Raw genomic sequence first — 21,461 nt, forward strand, 5'->3', positions numbered from 1 at the left:
ATTATGACCAACAGATAATGTTAAAGCTAGCTTTATTGCTCGTACATTAGCTGAATGAGGAGAAACATGTTCAGTAGGGGTCAAATTTTACACCAAAGCATTGCCTTAAAAAAAAAAGTGCAAATTTTGCAACGACAGTCGGAAACCCCCCTAATGGGGCCCCACCTGGCAGAACTCACTCTGCTGACTGTTGCAGAGTTAGCTCTGTGAAAAAAATGTATCAATGAAGGAAAATGAATCTGTTTGGGGAATGAATAAATAAACGCTAGTTGTCGGGGCCCCCAAAGAGTTTTTGCCTCGGGCCCCAACAGACCCTCGAATCGCCCCTGAACATGTTTCAAACTAAACCAGGTATTTAGTGAAACATTAACAGATAGTTATATAGCTAATATGCACTCCTGAGTTATTAATGTTATCTCATATCATATAAGGTCCTGATGTATGGAAGCCCTGAGGGGACATTTTATTTAACCATGTCGTCATGTCACTCTGTTTTAAATGTCAGCTGTCTTCTATATTTTCCAGCTTCTCGAGCACTTCAATCAATTCATCCAGAACAGGAAACAGACAAGTGCTAACACTCCCAGGAGTCAGATGCTCCCTACAGCCAATCAGAATCAAGAATTCATCTGAAACATGATGTCATTCTGGATAATTCTATACCCCATTTTCCTTGTTAAAAATGAACTGTAACTTACCGTTCCTTTCTCTTCACTGGCCAGGTGGAGCTTCTGTCCCGACAGCCAGGACTCCACTTTGGCCGCCTCGCTGTAGTACTGCTGAGACTGTAGAGTGGCGTCCAGTATCACAGACCTCCTCTCCGCCTCCAGCTGCAGAACCTCCCACAGCTGGCGCACGTGGCCCGCCCCCTCACGCACAAACTCCACCTCAGGAGTCCTCAGCGAGGCGATGATCCCCGCCCGGTCCAGGACCTCCTCCACGCGGGCCCGCCGCCCTGCCAGCTCCCTCTGCAGAGTCTGAAAGAGCAGACAGAGGACACGCTCATCTGATTGGAGGGTTTGACCCTGAACCACAGCAGTTTACAACACAACATTTAGAGATACAAAAGACATAAATACATTAAAACTTTAGGTTACAAGAGTAACCCCGGTTCTCTGAGGGATCTCACTTTGGGAAGAACCATCAGATGGGACCACCATCAACACGCCTGGCACTCATTCAAGTGTATTTCTACCATGTGCTGTATTTAATGCAAGTAGCTCACGACACGCCTCGACAGAGAAACCATCATCTAAAAAAAACGGCTTCAACAGTTGGCGTTGGCGAAAACTGTTCGGTTATAATCTGCTGTCAGAAGGTCTGAGGAGCCGAGTGAGTGCCAGGGGCGGTCATGAAGGGGGGCGGACTACTCGTGCCACACCAGTGATTAGTCGCTCCTGTGACAGAGGAGGTCGTGAAGCTTCTGTGATTGGTCACTCCTGATGATGCTTCCCATGGTGCTTTATGTTTTAACGTCTCCCCAGTCTCTGCACGGTCACACATGTGCAAAATCCACCTCCCATTGTTTCCTGACCGGAGCCTTGTGGAGCTTTGCTAGACCACATGACAGACACTTACCTGGTTCTTCTTGACGTGCTGTTGGACACTCGGCAGGTTATTCCCATAATCCTTACAGGACGCCAGAGGAAGCCTCTCCTGAATCCACATCTGTCAGAGGACGACAGTCAAGTCAGTGAAGGAACTTTTTTATCAAATCATTTGAAAGGAAAAACTCTGATTCTCCAAACAGTCAAATCGGAATCAAAAGCTGATTTTCTCAGGATACATGTTCGTGCAAGGATGAAAATATAAACAATAATAAATGACTTATTTAAAGCTGCTCTTTGGCTGAATATTCAGAATATATTGTTTAATTGTTGATTTTACGTCTGTGAATCTGTCAACAAAACTTCTGTATATTGAGAAATGTTCACAATAATCTAAAATGATGAGTTGTATCTAAATGGAAATATTGTGATGTTCATCATCATAGTTCAAAAGTAGTGGAACACTGGATGGCCTGGTGGATATGTTGCACACCCAGTGTACGAAGGCTACAGCCCTCAGGCGAGGGTTCAAATCCAACCCTGGACCCTTTGTACCATTTTAATCCCCCACTCTCTCCTCCCAACATTTTCTGTCTCCATTAAAGGAGACATATTATGAATCCACTCTGACAGTGTTTTTAAACATTTATCTGGGTAACCTGAGAGTCCATCAACCCACAACATGTGAAATAAATCCATCCAGTCGTTTGTTTGTGGTCTGCTTCTGTCTGACCACACAGAGAAAAACGCTCTGTTTCAAATGTTCTCAGTTTGTGACATCACAAGTTGGATTCTGTTAAATAAGCCCCTCCCCTCTCCTGGTATCTCCTCCCATAGACTCCACCTCCAGACTAGAGATAAACTTTAACACAGTTCGGCCATTTTTATTCTCTCTACAGAGGAGTGATGCCACACAGGGAAAACTCAGGGGGCGGGGCTTATTGCATTTAAAGAGACACACACACCAAAATGGAGCGTTCAGAGAGAGCTGGTTTCTACAGGGTCACAAACCTCCTCTGCTGCTTGATTCATGTTATATTTAGACCACAGGGGGGCGCTGTTTGAAAAGGTGAAAAAGGAGTTTCATATATCCCCTTTAAGCTTTCCAATCTAATAAAGAAATTTAAAGAAGTGTGAATTTTTGATTTGTTGACTGGCGTACTTTGACTTTAATCTAATTAATCGTGTGACTGGTTTGTTTGATACCTTCATACACGAAATCTGACAGGTTAAAAAAAAAGTGAAGAATTGAACATGAATGAACAGGATGAGAGTGATCAGATCAGAAACAGAAACACAGAGTGCTCTCTCACTATCTCGTCCTCCAGGTCCTGGGCGACCTGGTGCATCTCTTTGGAGGCCAGCAGGATGCGGCGTCTCTCCTTCAGGGGCTCGATGAGGCGCACGATGCGGGTCTCCACCACGGCTGATTGCTCACCGCCTTCCTTGTCGCCTGCCATCAGCCCTCTCTGGGGCAGGCAGACCCCCTGCAAGCTCCCCAGATCCCCCGCATCCTTGTAGAAGTCCCCGATCTGAGACTCCATGGCCTGTGGCGGAGGGAGAGGAAGGTCACGTTACAGCCCATCAGCTGTTTCCCACCAGAACATTTCAGGGTTACGTAATCCTCGCCTTACTTTAAGGGAGAAAAAGCATATGGTGCATTTTTTTTTAATGTCACTGAACCACAACAGCGGCCTCTGTGGACGCATGTCAGAGCAGAGGGAAGTTACATAAACAACAACGGGCTGATGTTTGCAGTCTGTCACAAACATTACAGAGATTTACTCATATGAACGTTTCTCTTGTGGAGGTAGAGAGCGTCTTATTGGTCGAGCTGAAAGTGAAAAAACACTTTAACTACAGCACAGTTATGATGCGGAGATGCTCTGGTGCCTGGGACAGCAGGATGTGAGATGAATCAATACTCACAGGATGTGAATGTGTGTTTACTTTTTAATCCATTTTCATCAATATGAAGAATCAGATCTGTTCGTAATCAGCCGTTGATGTGCATCTGAAATGTTTAATAATATTTGTGAAAGTAAGAATGATGCACGTGATGATTTTAAGGTTATTGATGTTCTTGTCTTCGTGACGTGATCGATGGTAAACGGGCGTACGAATAGATAAAGTGCCTTTCTACTCATCTGAGCGCTCACTGTGGTTTTTATTTTAACCTGCACGTCACATTAAAGCGTTCAAGCACACGTTCACACACTGACGCTTTGTAAAGAGTCCCGTTCACACACATCATGGCTGCACCATCAGGAGCAACTTCAACATGTTGACTTTAAGGGCTTCTACCAGTCGATCACAGCCCACGTGTGTGTAACACAGAGCGCCTGCTGGAGGACGATGAAGCCGAACGCCGGGTATCTCACAGAACAAAGATATTTCTCTCGTCCACACGGCTTAAAAAAACGAAGCTTTTAAAAACCTCCGACCAAAGTGAAGATTTGTGAATTCTCCGTTGATGCGTTTGCATGTGGACGTCAATAACCGAAATGTCACTGCCTGCAACAAAATATGTTCTTATGTCACATATGCGACCTGTGTGTACGTACGTTTTTTTCTTGATGGAGGGGGCAGGATGTTCGCTTTTACAAAAACCCGTCTACGTGTGGACGAGGCCTCAGTCGATGAACTTGTACTTTACTATTCATGCAGTGAGTCTAAGAAAAGTAAAGGTGTTCAGACTGGCTGATTGGGAGGTGCAAACAATGAACCCACGCATGCTGGAAGGCTCCTGTCACACAGGGATTCAAACCAGGAACCTCCTCACTGTGAGCCCAGAGGGGGTTAAACAGTAATAAAGCTGGAACACTACAGGAAGTGTAACTGACACGACATCTTATCAGAGTCATGTGGTGGGAACCAGTCAGAGAGTTTATGACACAAGGAAGTGATGGAGGTCACATGTTGGTGTAAGACGTTATCGTCACTGGACAGATTGAACTTGTTGCCTCTTTAAGAGTCAACTTATTGAGGAGGCCGACGTCCTGCACGTACGAGGGTCAAATACCACTCTGTACAGAGCTGTGAGCGGGAGGACATGTTGTACGTTTGAAGGACAAGCCAACATGTTTTAAAAATGGCACCTTTCATCTCGTTTCAAAGTGAACCGATGGCACCCCTGTTGCTACGTTTGAATCACGCGTGCACGTTTACAAGCTCACTATTTACGGTTTCACGGTTCTAATGGGCTCTGATGTGACAGATACAAGCAAGTATCATCTGCAAACGAGACTTTATTTAAAACACGAGAGGAGATTACCGATGCATTTAAAAAAGAAGTGGCCCCAGGATAGAGCTCTGGGGTACCTCACATATGAAGGGTTTACTAAAAGACTGATGGGCATTCATGTTGTTGTCTCTCATATACATCCAGCCTCTTAAACCACAAAGCTGCTGTTCAGATAATAAAATATCAAAGTCAAACGTGTTTTTTTTTTTTTGGGTAACTCAGCGACTTCATTAGCACAGGCGTTCAATGTTTTGCTTTAAGATTTCATCTGCTCAAGTTGCATGTTAGCTTTTGAGGTTGTTGATCATTTGGAAGACGGGTGGGCTTCGGGAACATGATTCCAGGTCAACAGTTCTCGTCGATATCGCTGGAAAGACGCATCCAGCGGTGGACGAATTTTAGCTTGAAAAATTTGAACTAATAGAGATAAAAAATTAATTTAAGGCTTTTGCAAGATTAGCATTACCGACTTCCTAGCTGATGTGACTGACATTAGGTCCTAATGTCAGGAAGCACTGAGTCTTTGCTGCTCCTGATAATGACTTTAAGGTCTCCATGAGCTGCACTTCTGAGGTCTGTAAAGAAACTTGATTTTGTTTTCTGTATGATGTGTGATCTTATTTTTACTTCCTTACTTTTATAACAGGAGGATCTGATGTGTGCTGGATGGATGACTCTACTTATAAGAAACAGTTGCACTCCCTACAACAACAACAACACTTCCCTGTTACTCATCACATGACCTGCCGTTAGCCAATCAAAGGCAAGAATAATTAAACTCAAGGAAAACCTTATGACAACCACAGAAGAAGCTTTAATGTAACGTTGTCACAGTTATCAGGTGCTATAAATGTAAATATATCACTATTACTATTATTATTATTATTATTATTATTGTAAACTCAGTTAAGATAAATAGTTTGATGTATAAATTTAAACGTATTTTTAAACTTAAATGAATGAATTAACTCAAATATATGAATCTACTTCACTTGTAAATCTTACTCTTTTATTGTTTAGGTTACATAAGTTTATTTTCCTGGTTGATAAATTTCAGTATAATCCAAATATTGTGATCAGGGATGGATTCTGTTATCTCATAGGTCCAAGTGTTGTGTGCCGTATCATGTGTCGGCTTTAAGCTTCACTCCTTCATTTTGTTTAATGACGTGAGACTTTATACTGAAACAACGTCAATGAATAGAAGTGCAGGAAGATAATCACAAATACACCTGATTCAGAGGTGACATGTTTGGTTAGCGGCTAATGATACCGTTTCCTGTGAGTGAAAGACTTCCTGCCCTGAGCAAGGCAGCAGAAGGAGGAACAGATACTCCGATTGTATCTGTCGTGACTCGACGAGGGGGAAACCTTGATAACCTTGAAACTTACCTGGAACTTCTGCAGCTGCTCGTTGAAGGTGGGCAGATGGTGAGCCTGCTCCAGCTGCGGCGGCTGCTGCTCCAGGTGCGACAGCTGGTTGTCCAGGTCCGAGTAGCTCTTCACCGACGGCTCCGGCTTGTTGTTCTCAAAGAGCTGACGGGCCTTGGCCTTGGTCGTGGTCTCCAGGTCGGACCAGCACTCTCTGATCTCCTCCAGCTTCTGCTGAACCACCGGACGCAGCTCCGGCTTCTCCTGGATCAGCTCCTGACCCTCCTGGAGAGACAAAGTGATAATAATACGTTTCATTAAAGGGCGCCTTACAGAGGAGTTAAAAACAACACGATCAGAGGGCGTGGTCAGACATAAGAGTGTTTGGAGCTGAAGGTGGGAGACAGGTGATGTCACGCATGGGATGTGTAGGCGTGAGATTATGGAGAGCCTCGAACATGTACACGTACAACACATCTCAATCGAATCAAAATCATCACATATTTATTTACCTGTGACTTCTGTCCTTTTACAAAAAGGTTTTCCTTCTTTAATTTGGTCTTATTTTAATGAGTATATTTCAAACCCACACAAACGTGTTATTGAATCAAAAGAAAAATGTCACCTGAGAAAAAAAAAGATAGCCTGTTTAAATTTGAAATAAAATGTATTTTTGTATTTATTTATTCTCCAAAAGACAAACTGTGACTGTGCAGACAAATATTCTGTCATTATGTTTAATATGTGCAGTCCTTATCTCTCTCTCACACACACACACACACACACACACACACACACACACACTTCCTGAACTTAAAACAAAGTACTCACTTCCTCCTAGATACCAATATTAAAGCCAATTTAACTAAAAGGAATAAAATGATGAAAACATCGTCACATGTGACATTCACACATTGAGAGGGATTTCAATTGTGACTGCAAAAAAAAAAAAAAAAACCTGTAACAAGACTCAAATAAAAGCCGTCACTTATAACGACACTGTCACAGACCATCGGGCTACAGACGCCTTAACTTAGCTGATGCTATGATGTTAGCATGTTAGCTAACAGTTTGACTTTGTGAGATTCGTTGTTGTGTTGAATCGCTTTTCTGCACCGTGTAAAGACGGACTTTTAGACCATGTTGGTTTTTAATTTTCATGAGAGCCTTTTATAAAATCTGATAAGGAACAACAGATGAGAATTAGCCGTTTGGCTAACTTTAGTATATTTACGAATTAAAAAAATAAAAATAAAATAAAATTAGAAGTTTTTCTTCATTTTCCATTTTTTCCAACAATAACAAAGAATACATCAAGATAATCGTAACTGAAAATAAAATCACATAAAAATGTTAAATACATAACCACCTGCACATGCACAGTACATACATGCACTTACACATATGTGCATACTGTCATACATGCACCTTAAGAAAGCCAAACAACATAGAACATAACAACATTGGCAGATAGTTTGAAAATAAAAAACAATTGTACAGAAATGTTTTTTCAACATGCATAAAAATAATAAATAACTTTAAGTCTCTCCTGCTCCGAGCGGTTATACTCTATGTAGCCTACATTGCAGCTAGTGGACATGTAGCATTCATTTCTGAAGACGTGCACAACCATCGCTTCAAATCGCTGCAGGACACACAAGGCTGATGTTCACACATGACGTGTGACAGGTCAAAAGCACGAACACTCAACCCCTTAAACAAAAGGAACAAATATTGATTGAAGAAACTTTGATTAAGGAGATTTTTCTCTGAAGGATGATCGTGCATCCGTTACTCTCCTGGTTCATTGCAGACGTGGCGTTAAAAGACAACTCCAAAACGTTTGTGACTGTTTGGACATCGGAAGAAGGCCCAAGTTGAGAAAAAAAAATTCTCCTTTTAAAAAAAGAAAAAATCATGTTTTGTTTGTTATTTCTTGGCTGAGTGACTTCCTGCTTCTTTTAATGTCACCGTTTGCTCCGAGCAAAGGCTTCTCGTGTACCGAGAGGATTGTGACTGCTGTTCAATACTGTCCACCATTTTAGATGCAAGGATCAAGAAAATCCATCTCCGAGTCTAAATCGTGTTCGTTTTCAAACAAATAAATATCTTTCCCACGTCATTAATGTTGTGTTTCAGTGCATCAAAGGAGAGACTGCATGTGCATTGAAGCTCCATCATTTCGTCCCATTTGTGAAGACGATTAACAAAAGTTACCAAAATCAGATATTTCACATGTGACGGTTACTTGTGCAGCTGTATCATGCAGATGTCTTTATGCAGTATGAACCTAAATGCATCTTGCCAGACTAAACCGTAAACCTGTAGATCTAGTTACATTATTCCACAGTAAGGAGAACGCTCCGTAGTGCTGGAAGTGAGTGGCTTAATTCGGTTTTGTCCCCAAAATAGCTCAGGAAAACACAGCAGCATGCCAGGGCAGGAGCCTCCCGCTTACACAGAGGCAGGTGTGTGGAGCAAAGTTTGTCCCGGGGCTGACCTAAAAATCCTGCATGGCAGCAGGACTAATAAAAGTGTGCTATCTGTCCCTTCTTCTCTGCTCCTCTTCCTCCTCCCTCCAAATCTTCAGCGTTGTTTGTTCGTCGGTTGATTGTGGTGATTGTGACGCCGGCGAGGACGTGTGGATTCATCGAAGCTCGTGGCGTTTTTATCTGTGTGTCCATGAGTTGCATTCTCCTCCAGGTGTTTTCCTTCAATCCCAAGGTTTTGGGATGTCTTTGCATCCATTGAACAGGGAACTTTTCACTATTCATGACGTAGACAGCAATGAGTAAACACTGCAGAATATAATGCACTGATGCATCACATTCTTCCATAACAGATTATAGTGGGTGATGCGTTTATGACTTACATAGCTATGATTGTACCTGTGCATATATGATGGATTTCATCCTCGCTCACACAGAGCTGGACCGATCCTATGGCTTTCATAATGCAGTGCAGCATTCCTCCTCTTGGCACAGACTTTCTGCTTAACTGCTGCTACCGCTCACTCTCTCACGTCCCTCCCTCTCTCTCTCTCTCTCTCTCTCCTCGCAGCCTCGCTCTCCCTCTCATAATGCAGAGCCAGCAGAAAGCAGGTCTCTCTCTCTCTCTCTCTCTCTCTCTCTCTCTCTCTCGTTTGGCTTTACTGACACACAGAGTGAAGCAGAGGGAGAAGAAATCAGAGAGGGGGTGGAGAGAGGAGAGGAGAAAAGGAAGAAGGGAGGCGAGAAAAAAAAAAGGAGGAAGAATCAAAGGTTTGTGGAACAGGAAGGAGGCTGCGGGTATGATGCTTCAGCCCGGGCACAGTTGGATCCGAAGGGCATCTGCGAAGTGAATGTTTTCGAGGCGGTCGTGGCTGACATGGTGGGATGTTTTAATGGCTTCCACGTATGAATCATGCGATCATGCCAAGCCTGAGTTGCCAAATTCTGCAGGCTTTCTGTAAACGCTGATGCAGCAGAGAAATAGTGGGGTGGGACCAAAGGGCTGGTTTAATACAACCGGCACGAACAACAATGTTCTCACACCGACTGTATGCGTAAAAACAAAGTGACCAATGTATACACAAAGATTACACCAGAACCAGGATGTGTTTTGACACCAAGTACACGTCCAAATCTGGCCAATCGAAAAGCATAAACGCTTTAAACTAGTTTTAATTTAATGAATTAAATCATTGATTTTAATCCCATGTTACCTGTACCAAATATATAAGAAAAGCTTCACCAGGTTGGTAATAAGAGCCGAGCACTTTGCACTCCAAGTGTCTGAAGTCTTCAATCCACCAACGTTTAATTTAAATTCATTTTGTTAGACAAACATTTATTCCACATCATCACAGTGATGCTGCTTAATCAAGTCAAGGTTCAAGAACAGGCAGTTAAAGGGCACCACAGGAGTGAGTCCTAAAACCAGGAAGTGAGTTAGCATTTTAGCGCCATGGTTTATAACCTCTAAAAGTCAATGCGGATTTTGAATGTGTTTGTGTTTAGCCTGAAATAAGGTCTGTGGTTAACACAAGCTGAAGAGATGTTGACGTTTTGTTAGACGAGATAAACTACGTTAGCTAAGACCAACACTTGTGAAGTTTTTACGCATACTTAAAATGGCGGTTGCTAATAAGTGGCTAAATGAGACTACAGTGGTTGTCATGGAGACGTTAAACGTCATCACGCCGGGAACTCTCGCACTAATCCTGTTTACAGCCTCTTGTCATGTTTTTCACTGCTCTTGTAAATATAAGTTAATAAACAACTTATTAAGCTAACGTTTAGCTAGCTTGTCAAAACCGCTTATTAGCTTGTAGCCTAACGTTAGCTTTTAACTTCTCTGGGCTGCATTAACTCTTCAGACTTCATATAAATGAAGTTCATCTGTAAAGATTATCCAGCTGAACTAAACAGCTACACATCAGAAACGTGTGTTTGACAGAGATTATTTTCTGCAATGATCCAAAATCCAATAAAAAAATCCAATAGGAGAATGTTTAAACCCGTGGTGACGGGGCCTTTGGCTTGCTCTCTATTGCTAATATTATAACAGGTGATGGTGGTCTTTCATTGCTCAGGCTGCAGCCCTGGTGGTCACTTAATGGTGACCCACACACACACACAAAGGTGTTGAATCAATGAAATAAATCGACCTTAAAATCAATATTTTGGTGAAATGGATGATTATAAATAAGTGGAAACCAGATAAATGCAGAAATTCTTGCTATTCAAAAACATATCTAGTTGTTAGCATGGCTAGATCATAAACTAGCATGTTATCATTGTTAAACCCATTTTTTAATCCTGGCTTTTATTCCAGCATGCTTGGTGCAGCAAATCAGCCAGAATATATGAAATATTTAGCCGACTGTTAGCATACAGCTGGAGTCTGGACCATTGCAGGCTGTAGTTTGGAAATTTGGATTGGTGCACTGCAAGAACGTTTTTGGAAAGCTATTGAAAATCCATTTTACCATGTGGACTAAAGCGAGGGGGAAAAGGGGGAATCTCATCACTGTTCAAGACAATGTTGTTGATGTTTTGACTTTGAGGATTAAAGAAACCCATTTACTAAAAAGTGACGCATGTGGTGCAGCATGTCCTTCTACTGTCATCAAGAGAGATATATGTTAGCAAACAAAATCCTGTTTTCATACAGCAGCCACCTGTTATATTAAAAATCAAACTTCTGTCTGCTTAAATAAACGTGTATATCTACCTGGTGCGCTGCCGCCGTCACCAAATATGTCAGCTTGAAAAGTGGAGACAGAGGCTCTGTTACATGATGTTCCTCCTGATATCAGTGGTGTTTTGTTTGGGTGCAGATCATACATGAGGTCCAGTCATAGTCAGAGCTGCTTTTAGTGGTGCATGTGTAGTGAAGTCGGAGAGTTCTTTACAAAAACAGTCGTGCAGACTAAATACATTGAATTAGAACACAGCCAGATAATGTTGATTACATGTTAAACTATGAGGACATACTTCTTAAATATTTCCCATTTTAGAGAATATTTCAAAATCATGTGGTCACTGGATTTGGTATCAGACCCCAGAGCGAACTGAGAAATTATTCCTAAATAATCTGACAGAAAATGAAAAAACAATTTGAGATGAATGTTTGTTGGACTTATTTCAATCAACACTGCTGTTTAAAAACCATTTTTAAAAAAGTGTTAAATGTCACTAACTTGGGGATGTTGCTCTGTTGATATGAATGTGACAGTTTTACTTAATAAAACTTTAGTGAGTGTCAATCATCTTAAAATGCAGATATTCCCCAGTTGAGTAATTTTATTTTTTAATACAACACAAAGTTAAAAACTACATTCTTGCAATTTACTCCTGTTTGACTCCTCTGTGAGATGCCAAAAGCATGTTATTTACAAACTAGTAAATTACTATTATTGGAGTCCGTGGGTGGAGATACAAGGGGAGTGTTTTTTTTCCACCAGAATCCCGCAGTGACATCACAAGGGGAGCACATTTAAAATGGACCCTTTTTCTCTGTGTTGTCAGACTTCTGCAGACCATAAACAAAAGGACTGGATTGGTTTATTTCACATGTTGTGGGTCTGTAGATTCTCAGGTCACCCACAAATATGTTCAAATTTGCTGATAATAATAATAATCATTGGTTAAAAAAATCAATCAATGAATTGGGCTAGTTGGACATCTAAGATATAGTTTGTAAATTGCTTTAGCTTTGCAGCATGATAAGACTCTCGCTAACTGTTAGCTGACAAATTTAGAAAAGGGAAAAGGTCTGCACACTGTCGAACTCCTAATCGGCAAGTCTTTTATGACAAGGCAACAAAACCTGAGTCTGAATGAATACGCTGAATTAAGACTGTATGACAAAAATATGACAAGAAAGTTTAACCCCCAACTGATGCTTCCCCTGAACCTGAACCTGTCAGTCATAATACTGGTGAAAACACACTTTAGTGTTATGTGTTGCAGAAAGGCTGCAGAGGAGCAAGGCTTGGGAATGTTCCTGAATCCAATGTGTAGAAATAAACTAACCAGATTTTGAACTATTTGAAAAAGACAGGTAAGTTACCTTTAAATAACCTGAAAAATAATCCAAATATTTTTAGAAATGCTTAGTTCCTGCTATCATCATCTTCAATAGACACGTCTCTGTTCTCTTCCTGTGCTCTATAAAGCTTTGACCCCGAGCTCATGCTAAGGCTTGGCACAAGGTCGGCTCACTGTAACAGAGAAGCTCCCACAGATCCGCCATGTACAGAGCCGGAGCGGGAGCTGTGGCGGCGTCATGTGCTGAGTAAGTACTGAGAGACAACAGAGGTGAGGGGCCGAGGCGGGAACCTTTCCAAAAGGACGCTGAGTTCTCCGATCAGGTGCAGGACGCGGCGTCACCTCTCCCTCTCTGTCTCTCAGGTAACAACACAGAGAATGATGATGGGGGTAGATTATGTGGCGTTCAGCGGAGACATTATGGTCCGTGCCGGGTCTTTGTATGACAAAACTTTCAAAATGATGCCAGTCAGAAAACCTCTATGGAGCAGCCATCTTCTGCCCTCAGGCCCAATCTGTTCACTTGATCTGTCTGGGGTTTCGCATGAAGGTTTATATTTTGAGGATTCAGGACTAAAGCAGCACCCTATTTTGGTTTCACTGGATCAGGAAGTAAGTAAAGAATATAATATATAATATTATATAATAATAATATAACCGTATTCTTTGAACGCTGATGTACAGGACTTGTAAGTTTATATATATATTTATATAAAAGATGGACAGCATACCATTTCCCTAAAGTGAAGCCAAAATATTTCAAATGCAACTTTGCAATATAGGTCATAAAATCTGCCGTTTCCATGTTAGCAGATTTGGCAGATTTTTTAAAAAACATGATGATTGTCGTCATTATATTTGGTTCTTATCACGCTGACTGAATGCTGAACGTTCAGTGTTTATTCGTCTGTTAAGTTCAGAATTAGTTGGTTGCTTTCTGTAAAATGGGGTTTAAGTCGATGATTGACAGCTCTGCTGACAAATGAGGCTTTCGCAACTCAGGCACACTTATTATGTGTCGTTAATTGTTAATAAGAAATTACTTCTTTTTTTTTTCAGGAGAGTTGGCGATGAAGTCGACCTGCAAACGTTTTGTCTTTTGGTTTTTTATTAGCATGATGTCAAACAACTGGCGTTCCAAGTTTCCTTTTAGTACAAATAAGATCTTTATGTCCCACCATCTGGCTTTGATCTGTTTCTGCTATGCTAACATTCTCACCATCCAATCACACATACGGCGTTCGTATGATGATCGCTTGAGATGACTTGACTTTTTTACAAATTTTGTAAATCTGAGGATTTCTCAAAAGTTTTAACTTCGCTTTTTTTTTTTTTTTTGATGAAATGTCATAGCTAAACATGTCGCCTCAAAATGGACAAAACACTTTTATTTTTTAACATTCGTACGAATATGAGGGGCAAACGTCATAGATGACACAGGACCAGTTCAGGTTAACGTTAGCATCATTAAAGGCCCGGTACACACCAGTCCTTCCTCGTTGGACCATCGGTGACAGGTCGTGTGTTGCTGTCGCTACCCGGCCAATTCAACATTTTGAATTGGCAACAGCGGTCGGCGAGAGGCATCTCTCTGATTGGCTGTTCGGAGGTTTAATATATCTCCAGCTCTCGACACATGTTCGGGAAAGCCCCCCGAGCCTGCCGCTGTAGCATCCTCCGCCTCTTTTCCTTTTCCCACTAAAAACACCCGGGGCTAACAACACCAGCGCCATCTTTTAAACTTCCATTCAGACATTACTCTCCATTCGTAGGCTTCCTATAATATGAGTGGTTTGCGACAGCGGTGTGAAAATGGTCTTCTCGTATAATAACAACAGACTACCGCCACCTGCTGGTAAGGAGAGTTAGTTGCTCTCATGCATGCGCAGAACGTACGTGTTAATCGGAGACGGAGCAGATGTAAAATGGTAAACGGGCTTGAGCTCGTGTAACGTCTTCTGACTGCTCAAAGTGAAGGTTGGAGTTGAAGGTCACACCGACACATTCACACACTGATGGCAGTGAGTCCAGTGACCATCAGAAGAAGTATCTAAACCCATTCATACACATCCACACGACACCAACAAAGCAGCGGGAGCATCTCGGGGGGAAAGCGTCTTGCTCAAGGACACATCGGACATGTTGCTGCAGGGGATCAAACCCTCGACCTTCCGGCTGAGAGACGACCGACTCTACCAACTGAGCCACAGCCGCCCCAATGGTGCAATCCATGCTTCGTGATTCAGGTCCTTTATCTTTTAGTTGTTTTCATGCTGTGTTGCTGCTTTTGATCACTTCTACTAGTTCTAGTTCTTGTTCTAGTTCTAGTTCTTGTTCTAATTCTAGTTCTAGTTCTAGTTCTAGTTTTAGTTCTAGCTTGACTAAAAATCGTGACATTTTAAACGGGCAGTGCTCATTTGACGAGTAAAACCTGTAAACTTTTAAAAACCTGTTCAAAGCAAAAATTAAAACGAAAGGTCATCCGTTAGACGCTCACATTGACTTGGCGTGTTTTACGTCTTTTGCGTTGTGACTTAACAAAACTCAGGTGTGTATTCTGGACACCAGGAGAGTCGAGATAACTCCACCATCACCATGACTTCCAGAGGGCTTCCTCATGAGGTCATATACTGTTCGTAGTAGAGCTCGTCTTCCAGGCCCACAGTTATAATTAGTTACAATGCTATCCAATGAATATTTAATAATTCTGTATATGCTACACAAAATAATGTGTAAAAATCTATACGGTCCAATGTATTTTAATAGGTCATTAATAATTAAAAACCCTGAAAATGTCAACATCACCTCTCAGGGAGATATTATCCGAGCCGTTTATCGAGGTCACAGTCTGCAATACTTCAGCTCGTGTTCTTTTCAAACGTGTTCAGCTTGTGATGTGTTGCAGTCACACCGCGGCTGTTAGCAGTGAGACTTCAATAATCGCTGATGGACTCTCTCACGTTATCATCGTGCATTGACGGATTTAACCTGGTGCAGCGTTCATCCACTGAAATGCATCAAAGGAACATCATAAACTGCCTTTTTTTCCAACCAGCTATTCAAATGTTTGAATGAAGCAGCAGAAACGGTTGCTGTCTGACATTTTGGCTAACGTTCACATGACGCTTGAGGGCTGAACGCTAAACATCACTTCCTGGTCCGCTCTCTCCACCCCTCAGTTGGAATCAGTTACTACACATCATTTAAATTTTATTATTCATTTAGGTACAACTTAAAATCTATCTCCAGCTGTCGACAAGCTAATCTGTAGGCGAGGAAGCCGACTGGTTTCCATTTATAGTCCATATAGAGAAGTATGATGAACTTTGGTTGTGTGCTAGCAAACCAACGACGTGTATAATAATCAGGCCTCGTGCATCTTTTATTATCAGGTAGCTAAGAAGCACTAGCTTATCTGAAAACAAAGACCGATGTCAACTCTAATAATCTGAGGCGCTGCTTGTCAACAGGCAACTGCTTGGGGCCCCTATGCAAGTAGGGGGCCCCTTGAGGGCTAAAAAACCAGTGCCCGAAAATGTCCAAATTTCGCAACGACAGTCGGAAACCTCCCTCATGGCGCCCCATCCCACAGCGCTCACTCTAGTTTCATGCATTAGTGCTGTAAAAACCTACGTTTGTCAGTGAAGGTCGACAAATCAAATGGAAGAGGAGTTATCAGTCGAGTGATTGTCAGGACACCGGCAGGCATGACGCTGGTTCGAGGGGCCCCTGAAAGGATTTTTGCCAAGGGCCCCAACAGACTCTAGAATTCTGACACTTTAATTTTTTTTTTTTAGGTTGGTTTAAAAACGTTGACAGCAGAGAGCAGAACGATGACACGTTTTATTTTTTTGCAGTTAAAACAGTATGCAGGAGTTTGCTTACAATTTTTTGTAATACAAAAAATACGGACTCCAAAGATTAATCGTGAGGCAGATAAAGATCGATTCAAAGGTGTCGAGCTTCACGTCGCTATTTTGAAAAATTAATTGTTAATATGTTGAGTGTCAGCAGCTGTAGAGCAGAGGCGGTTGGTTGTAACACGCAGGCGCTATCATGGCCGCTAACACGCCATACTACGATACCAACAAGCACGCTTGCAGCCCGCTCGCCCGAACGAGTGTGGAATAACTCGTGAGAGAATCACATCTACTTTTTGTTTTGTTGTGGCATCAACACAGGTATTCATGTTGTTTGATCTCTACAAGAATCTTTACAATACTTCATAACAGCTCTCGATCTCACGCCTCTTTGATGCAAGTCCGAAAATAAAACGATCTGTGCATGAAAAATCAAGTCTTGGTCCAGATGTCGACATCAGACACCGGATACATACATTTGCAAAAGTGACCCAAAAGTAAATAGATTTCCAATTGAATTAGAAAATCAGAGCAACACAACCCTCTGAGGCGTGCTTTAAAATGGATTTTAATAATTAATTGATTTGTTTGCCGATCAGGATGATGCACATTTCTAAGTTTAAAAAAAAGAGGCAACCTTCCCTCAAATAACAGTTCCATACACTCACATCTCTGATTCTCTGCACGTCCTCATCATCTGCATGTTCTCGTGCGACTGAGCTGACACACATGTCTCGGACAGCTGCAGCGTATCTGTGACTTAAAGCCACCATATGCCCGGTGCTATTAGCAGAAATGGAGTCTGAAAGGCTCATTTACATGTCAAGAGCCCAGCTCAGCTCCACCGAGGCAGAGGGCACCGAGAACATACAGAGTGGACGGGATGCTGCTCCTGTCAGGATAGCAAGGCATGATGGGAATGCAGAGATGAAGAAGCGAACCTGAGAGTGTTCTCATGACATGAGCTGATCAGCTGTGTAGCTCCATTTTAAAAAACAGTGAAGTAAAGGCCTCCACTGCTGCAGCGTGTCCTCTGTATGATTCACTGTAACCTCCATATCGGAGCGGTGAAATTCACACGCTTTAACCTCAAATGAGAGCAAACAAGCACAGGGATTATCACCACCTGTGAATGTGAAACAACACAGCCGCTGAAGCGTTATAACCTTGAGACTGTAATTCAGGATGTCCCCAGGCCAGGTGATGAAACACAGCTGAGTGATGACACATCTCACACTTTCACCTCCTCAGTTTTCCCGACACCACACCCTCCATCAACACTGTTTCTCATGTCATGTGCTCCCCCCCCCCCCCACACCCCCCCCCCCCCCCCCCCCCCCCCGACCCGACCCGCTCCCCGTCCATCATCATGCCCCTGGTCACCTCCACTCACCTGTTCTATCTTGGCCAGCCATTCTTTATTGCGGGCCAGTTCTGCCATAAAGGCCTGGTGCTTCAGCCACTTCCTGTGTAGCTTCTGAGCCTCATCCCGCGCCGTGTCTCGGGCCATCAGCATCTTCTCTTCCACCCGCTGTCCCAATCACTCAGCTAGGGGAGACAAAAATAGCCACCATCAGGAGCTCCAACGCTCGAGCCGGCCCTTCTTTTCCCCCCCCTTCCCCCCCCAACAGGACGTCCTGCCTGCCTCAACGCAAGAGCCGCCCGCTCTGCTCTGCAGGGGCCTGGGTACCTGTGCTGTCACCACCCACCCCAGCCCCCACCAGACACCCTTTTCTGGAGGAAAAAAATCAAGATAAGCACCTCAGCAGCAATGGTAGCAATGGAAGCACTCAAGCCCTTCCTTTGGGTCGCCCCTGGGTCCTCATGCCCTACCACTTCATGGGTCTTTGGTCTTGCGGTCCTGATGCTGCAGTGCCTGCTAGCCAGTCTCAGAGAAGGCAAATACAAGCAGCCAAATAGAGGAAATACGCCAATGACAACAGTGGGAAACAATTCACACACATCCAAGATTCCTTGCGGGTTTTTAGCTCCAAATGTCGATTACAATCCAGCCATCAGAGGGGAAGATGTAGCTTTAGCCTCAGCAGAAATCTTTCAGCCGGGGCAAACCTGACCATCCAGCACTCACCAGTCCCGGTCAATCTGTAGTCCTGTCTAATGATGCTGTAGACAGGAGGAGGAGGAAGAGTTAGAGTGGGAGGAGCAGGGAGAACGGGATGCAGAGGCAGTGCAGAGGAGGCCGGATAACATAAGCTATCTGCTCTTGAAATGCATCCTCCTTCCACGGCTGCAAAACGCCGCACGCCGCTGTGAGATGGCAACACTATTTTCTCCCCTCACTTCCCCTTCCTCGTGTCCCCGAACAGCTCAGCCGCGGTTGGTGCATGCTGCTGCAGTCCTTGCCTCTCAGCTACGCTCCTGTGTGCGCGCGTGAGTGTGTGTGTGAGTGAGTGTGTGAGTGTGTGTGCAATCACAATCAGCACTGCAGTGCCGGAGCAGAGAGAGGGGAGAGAGAGAGAGAGAGAGAGAGAGCGAGAGAGAGAGAGAAGGAAAAAGGAGGGGGGGAGACAGCAAGAGGAGGAGGAGGAGGAGGCGGCGGAGAGAGGGAGAGGAAATGGAGAAAGGGGGGAGCGCCAGAGCAAAAAAAAAAAAAACAGAAGAAGAAGAAGAAGAAGGGGAGAGTGAGTCAAAAAGAGGGAAAAGATGATGTTGGTGGTCGGGGGGGGGGGGGGGGGGGGGGGGGGTTAGTGAAACAGAGAAAGGAAGAGAGAGCCTGCGTCATCCCTCAGTGTCACCAGGGACATTTCTCTGCACTAGAAATGACTGCACTCGAAGCGGGAGCAGGATTTGGGAAGGAGGAGGGGGGGGGGGGGGGTCGATTTAAAAACAGCTGAATGAGAGGGAAGGAGGACGCATGCACATACGGTCCACGGTGCAGCTGACTGATTGCATCGCTCGCCCTCTTTAGGGAGGACGACATGCGTCTCTCCAGCTGCAAACACGTCTCTCATCCGGCTCCATCACGTCCGACTGACAGACGCACAAGTCCAATTTTTTTGTGATCTGAATTTTGGTCCGAGTTCAAGCGGGAATTTTTAGTCTGCATTTGTGCTGCAGCATGAGAAACATTTCTTATTTATATACTGTTCTGTTAAAAATACTGATTTTTATTAGATTGAGTCATAGTAGCATCGAGGTGATTAAAGTTTCATGAGACAAAAGGCTGAAAGTGGAGAGCAGCCCGAAAACACCAAGTTTGTTGTTGAGGCTGTTTTTCGGTCGTCTCTTTCATTTTCTGTGTTCAGACAGTGAAAGACCAACGAACAAATCCTTCACATTTACAATATTTAACATTTAACTGTACGGCACATAATGTGAAGAAGAAGAAAACAAAGGTTTGAATTGTCACATGGCTTCAATTCAACTTTCATTCGTCTCTCATTTTGCTCATTTTCACCCAAAAGTAAAGAAATACCAAACGTTTTTCATGCTGTCTTATTTAACAGTTCAAGTTCATTTGAGACTGATACCTGAGTTAGAGATGCTAAAGCTAATAAAAGTTTATACCTCGATATATTAGCAAGGATGTGATCAGAAAAACTAAAGACAGATCAGTGATTGTCACGTCCGTTTCGCTTCAGACGATAAGCTAAGTAGCGCTTTTGAAAAGTTAGCAAAAACAAAGCTAGCCTGACCTTATTTCAGACCCCATGGCGCTAAAATGCTAAAATGCTAACTTACTTCAGTTTTGTTTTGTTTTTTTCATCCCTGAGTTTTCTTATCAACTCTTCACATGAAATGTGAAGTTTTGTTTTATTCACCGAGCCAACGAGAAAATCACATCTGAGGAGGAGCGTCAAAAACACGAGCCGTGCACCTCCAGGACCCTCTGAGGCGTGCAGGTAAGATGGTGGCCGACCCTTCTCGCCCTGCACATGGACTGTTTGGACCCCCCCTCTGGACCATCAGGACCAAACCCTCTCACCACGAGAGCAGATTCTTCCCCTCAGCTGTCGGCCTCCGGAACAATCCGAATGAACCAATCAGACGACGTGCAGAAGGAACAATCCGGTCTCATCAAGTCCTCAGCTTCACCTGCACCCGGGTCTGGACTCCATCCAGTCTTGTGTTCGTAGTGATTCCTCGTGGCTCCCTGTGTTTTTGGACGTTTCAGATTTAGTTGTGAGTTTTTGTTCAATAAATAGTCAGAATAAATAATTCCTTAAAAATGTGCTGAGTCATCGTTTTTCATCCAAGCTATTACTTTCATGATCTACTGTCAGTACTTCACATGTATTAAGTTCATGTCAGGTACATTAAACATGCATGGTGTACATCACTTCCTGTACAAACTAAAAACAGTCCTCTAGCTCCACCTGCAGGTCAGAGTCAGCATCTTCTCAACACACTTCATCAGGATGTTTCAACATTTTCTAATCATCAGTATTTTTGCTTCTCCAGACATGACCCAAAAAAAAATGGTTTCCCATAGTTTGATGACATGTTGTTATTAAGAAGGTTTATAAATAAGAGCTGAATCTGAAGCACGATTAATCCAACGTGGGTTTGAAAGGACCAATAGACTGAATGAAGCGACGTCAGAGGGCAGTTTGGACCTTACTGGGACTTGAACCAGCCACCCTCCAGTTTCCAACCTGAGATACATGCCGGCCTCCACGGTTTAGAAGCGTTGATCTATTATTTAATTATTTTAAAACAAAGTCGGAGAAACTCGTCAAATCTGTCTGCAAAGCTTTTAAAAAGTCCTAAATTCACAGCTCTGCTTATTTTCACTCGTTTATTTTAGTCTGAACGTCACTCAAGTAGCATCATGAAATATTAAATGTAAAGAAGAGAAATAATCTGCAGGGTTTGAAATAAAGAGAGTGACGTTAGCAGAAGGTAAAGGCCTCTGCAGGACGCTCGTTCAGGTGGAAAGATGATT

The 21,461-nt window shown here is 43.1% G+C and overlaps 2 protein-coding genes across 2 annotated transcripts in view; both read right to left on the reverse strand.

Moving 5' to 3' along the window:
* sptbn4a (spectrin, beta, non-erythrocytic 4a) overlaps nt 1-19,136 on the reverse strand; it is a 33,477-nt gene extending 14,341 nt beyond the window's left edge. The window contains exons 1-6 of the mRNA XM_079356292.1: nt 18,317-19,136; nt 17,949-18,103; nt 6,184-6,447; nt 2,861-3,094; nt 1,579-1,668; nt 699-977 (exon numbers count right to left, since the gene is read on the reverse strand). Coding sequence (XP_079212418.1) covers nt 699-977; nt 1,579-1,668; nt 2,861-3,094; nt 6,184-6,447; nt 17,949-18,071 — 990 coding nt within the window. The 5' untranslated portion in view covers nt 18,072-18,103; nt 18,317-19,136. The remainder of the gene's footprint in view (nt 1-698; nt 978-1,578; nt 1,669-2,860; nt 3,095-6,183; nt 6,448-17,948; nt 18,104-18,316) is intronic.
* micu2 (mitochondrial calcium uptake 2) overlaps nt 1-21,461 on the reverse strand; it is a 98,596-nt gene that overhangs the window by 26,034 nt on the left and 51,101 nt on the right. The window lies entirely within an intron of this gene.

Source organism: Symphodus melops, assembly GCF_947650265.1.
Source record: "Symphodus melops genome assembly, chromosome: 11".
Lineage (NCBI taxonomy): Eukaryota > Metazoa > Chordata > Actinopteri > Labriformes > Labridae > Symphodus > Symphodus melops.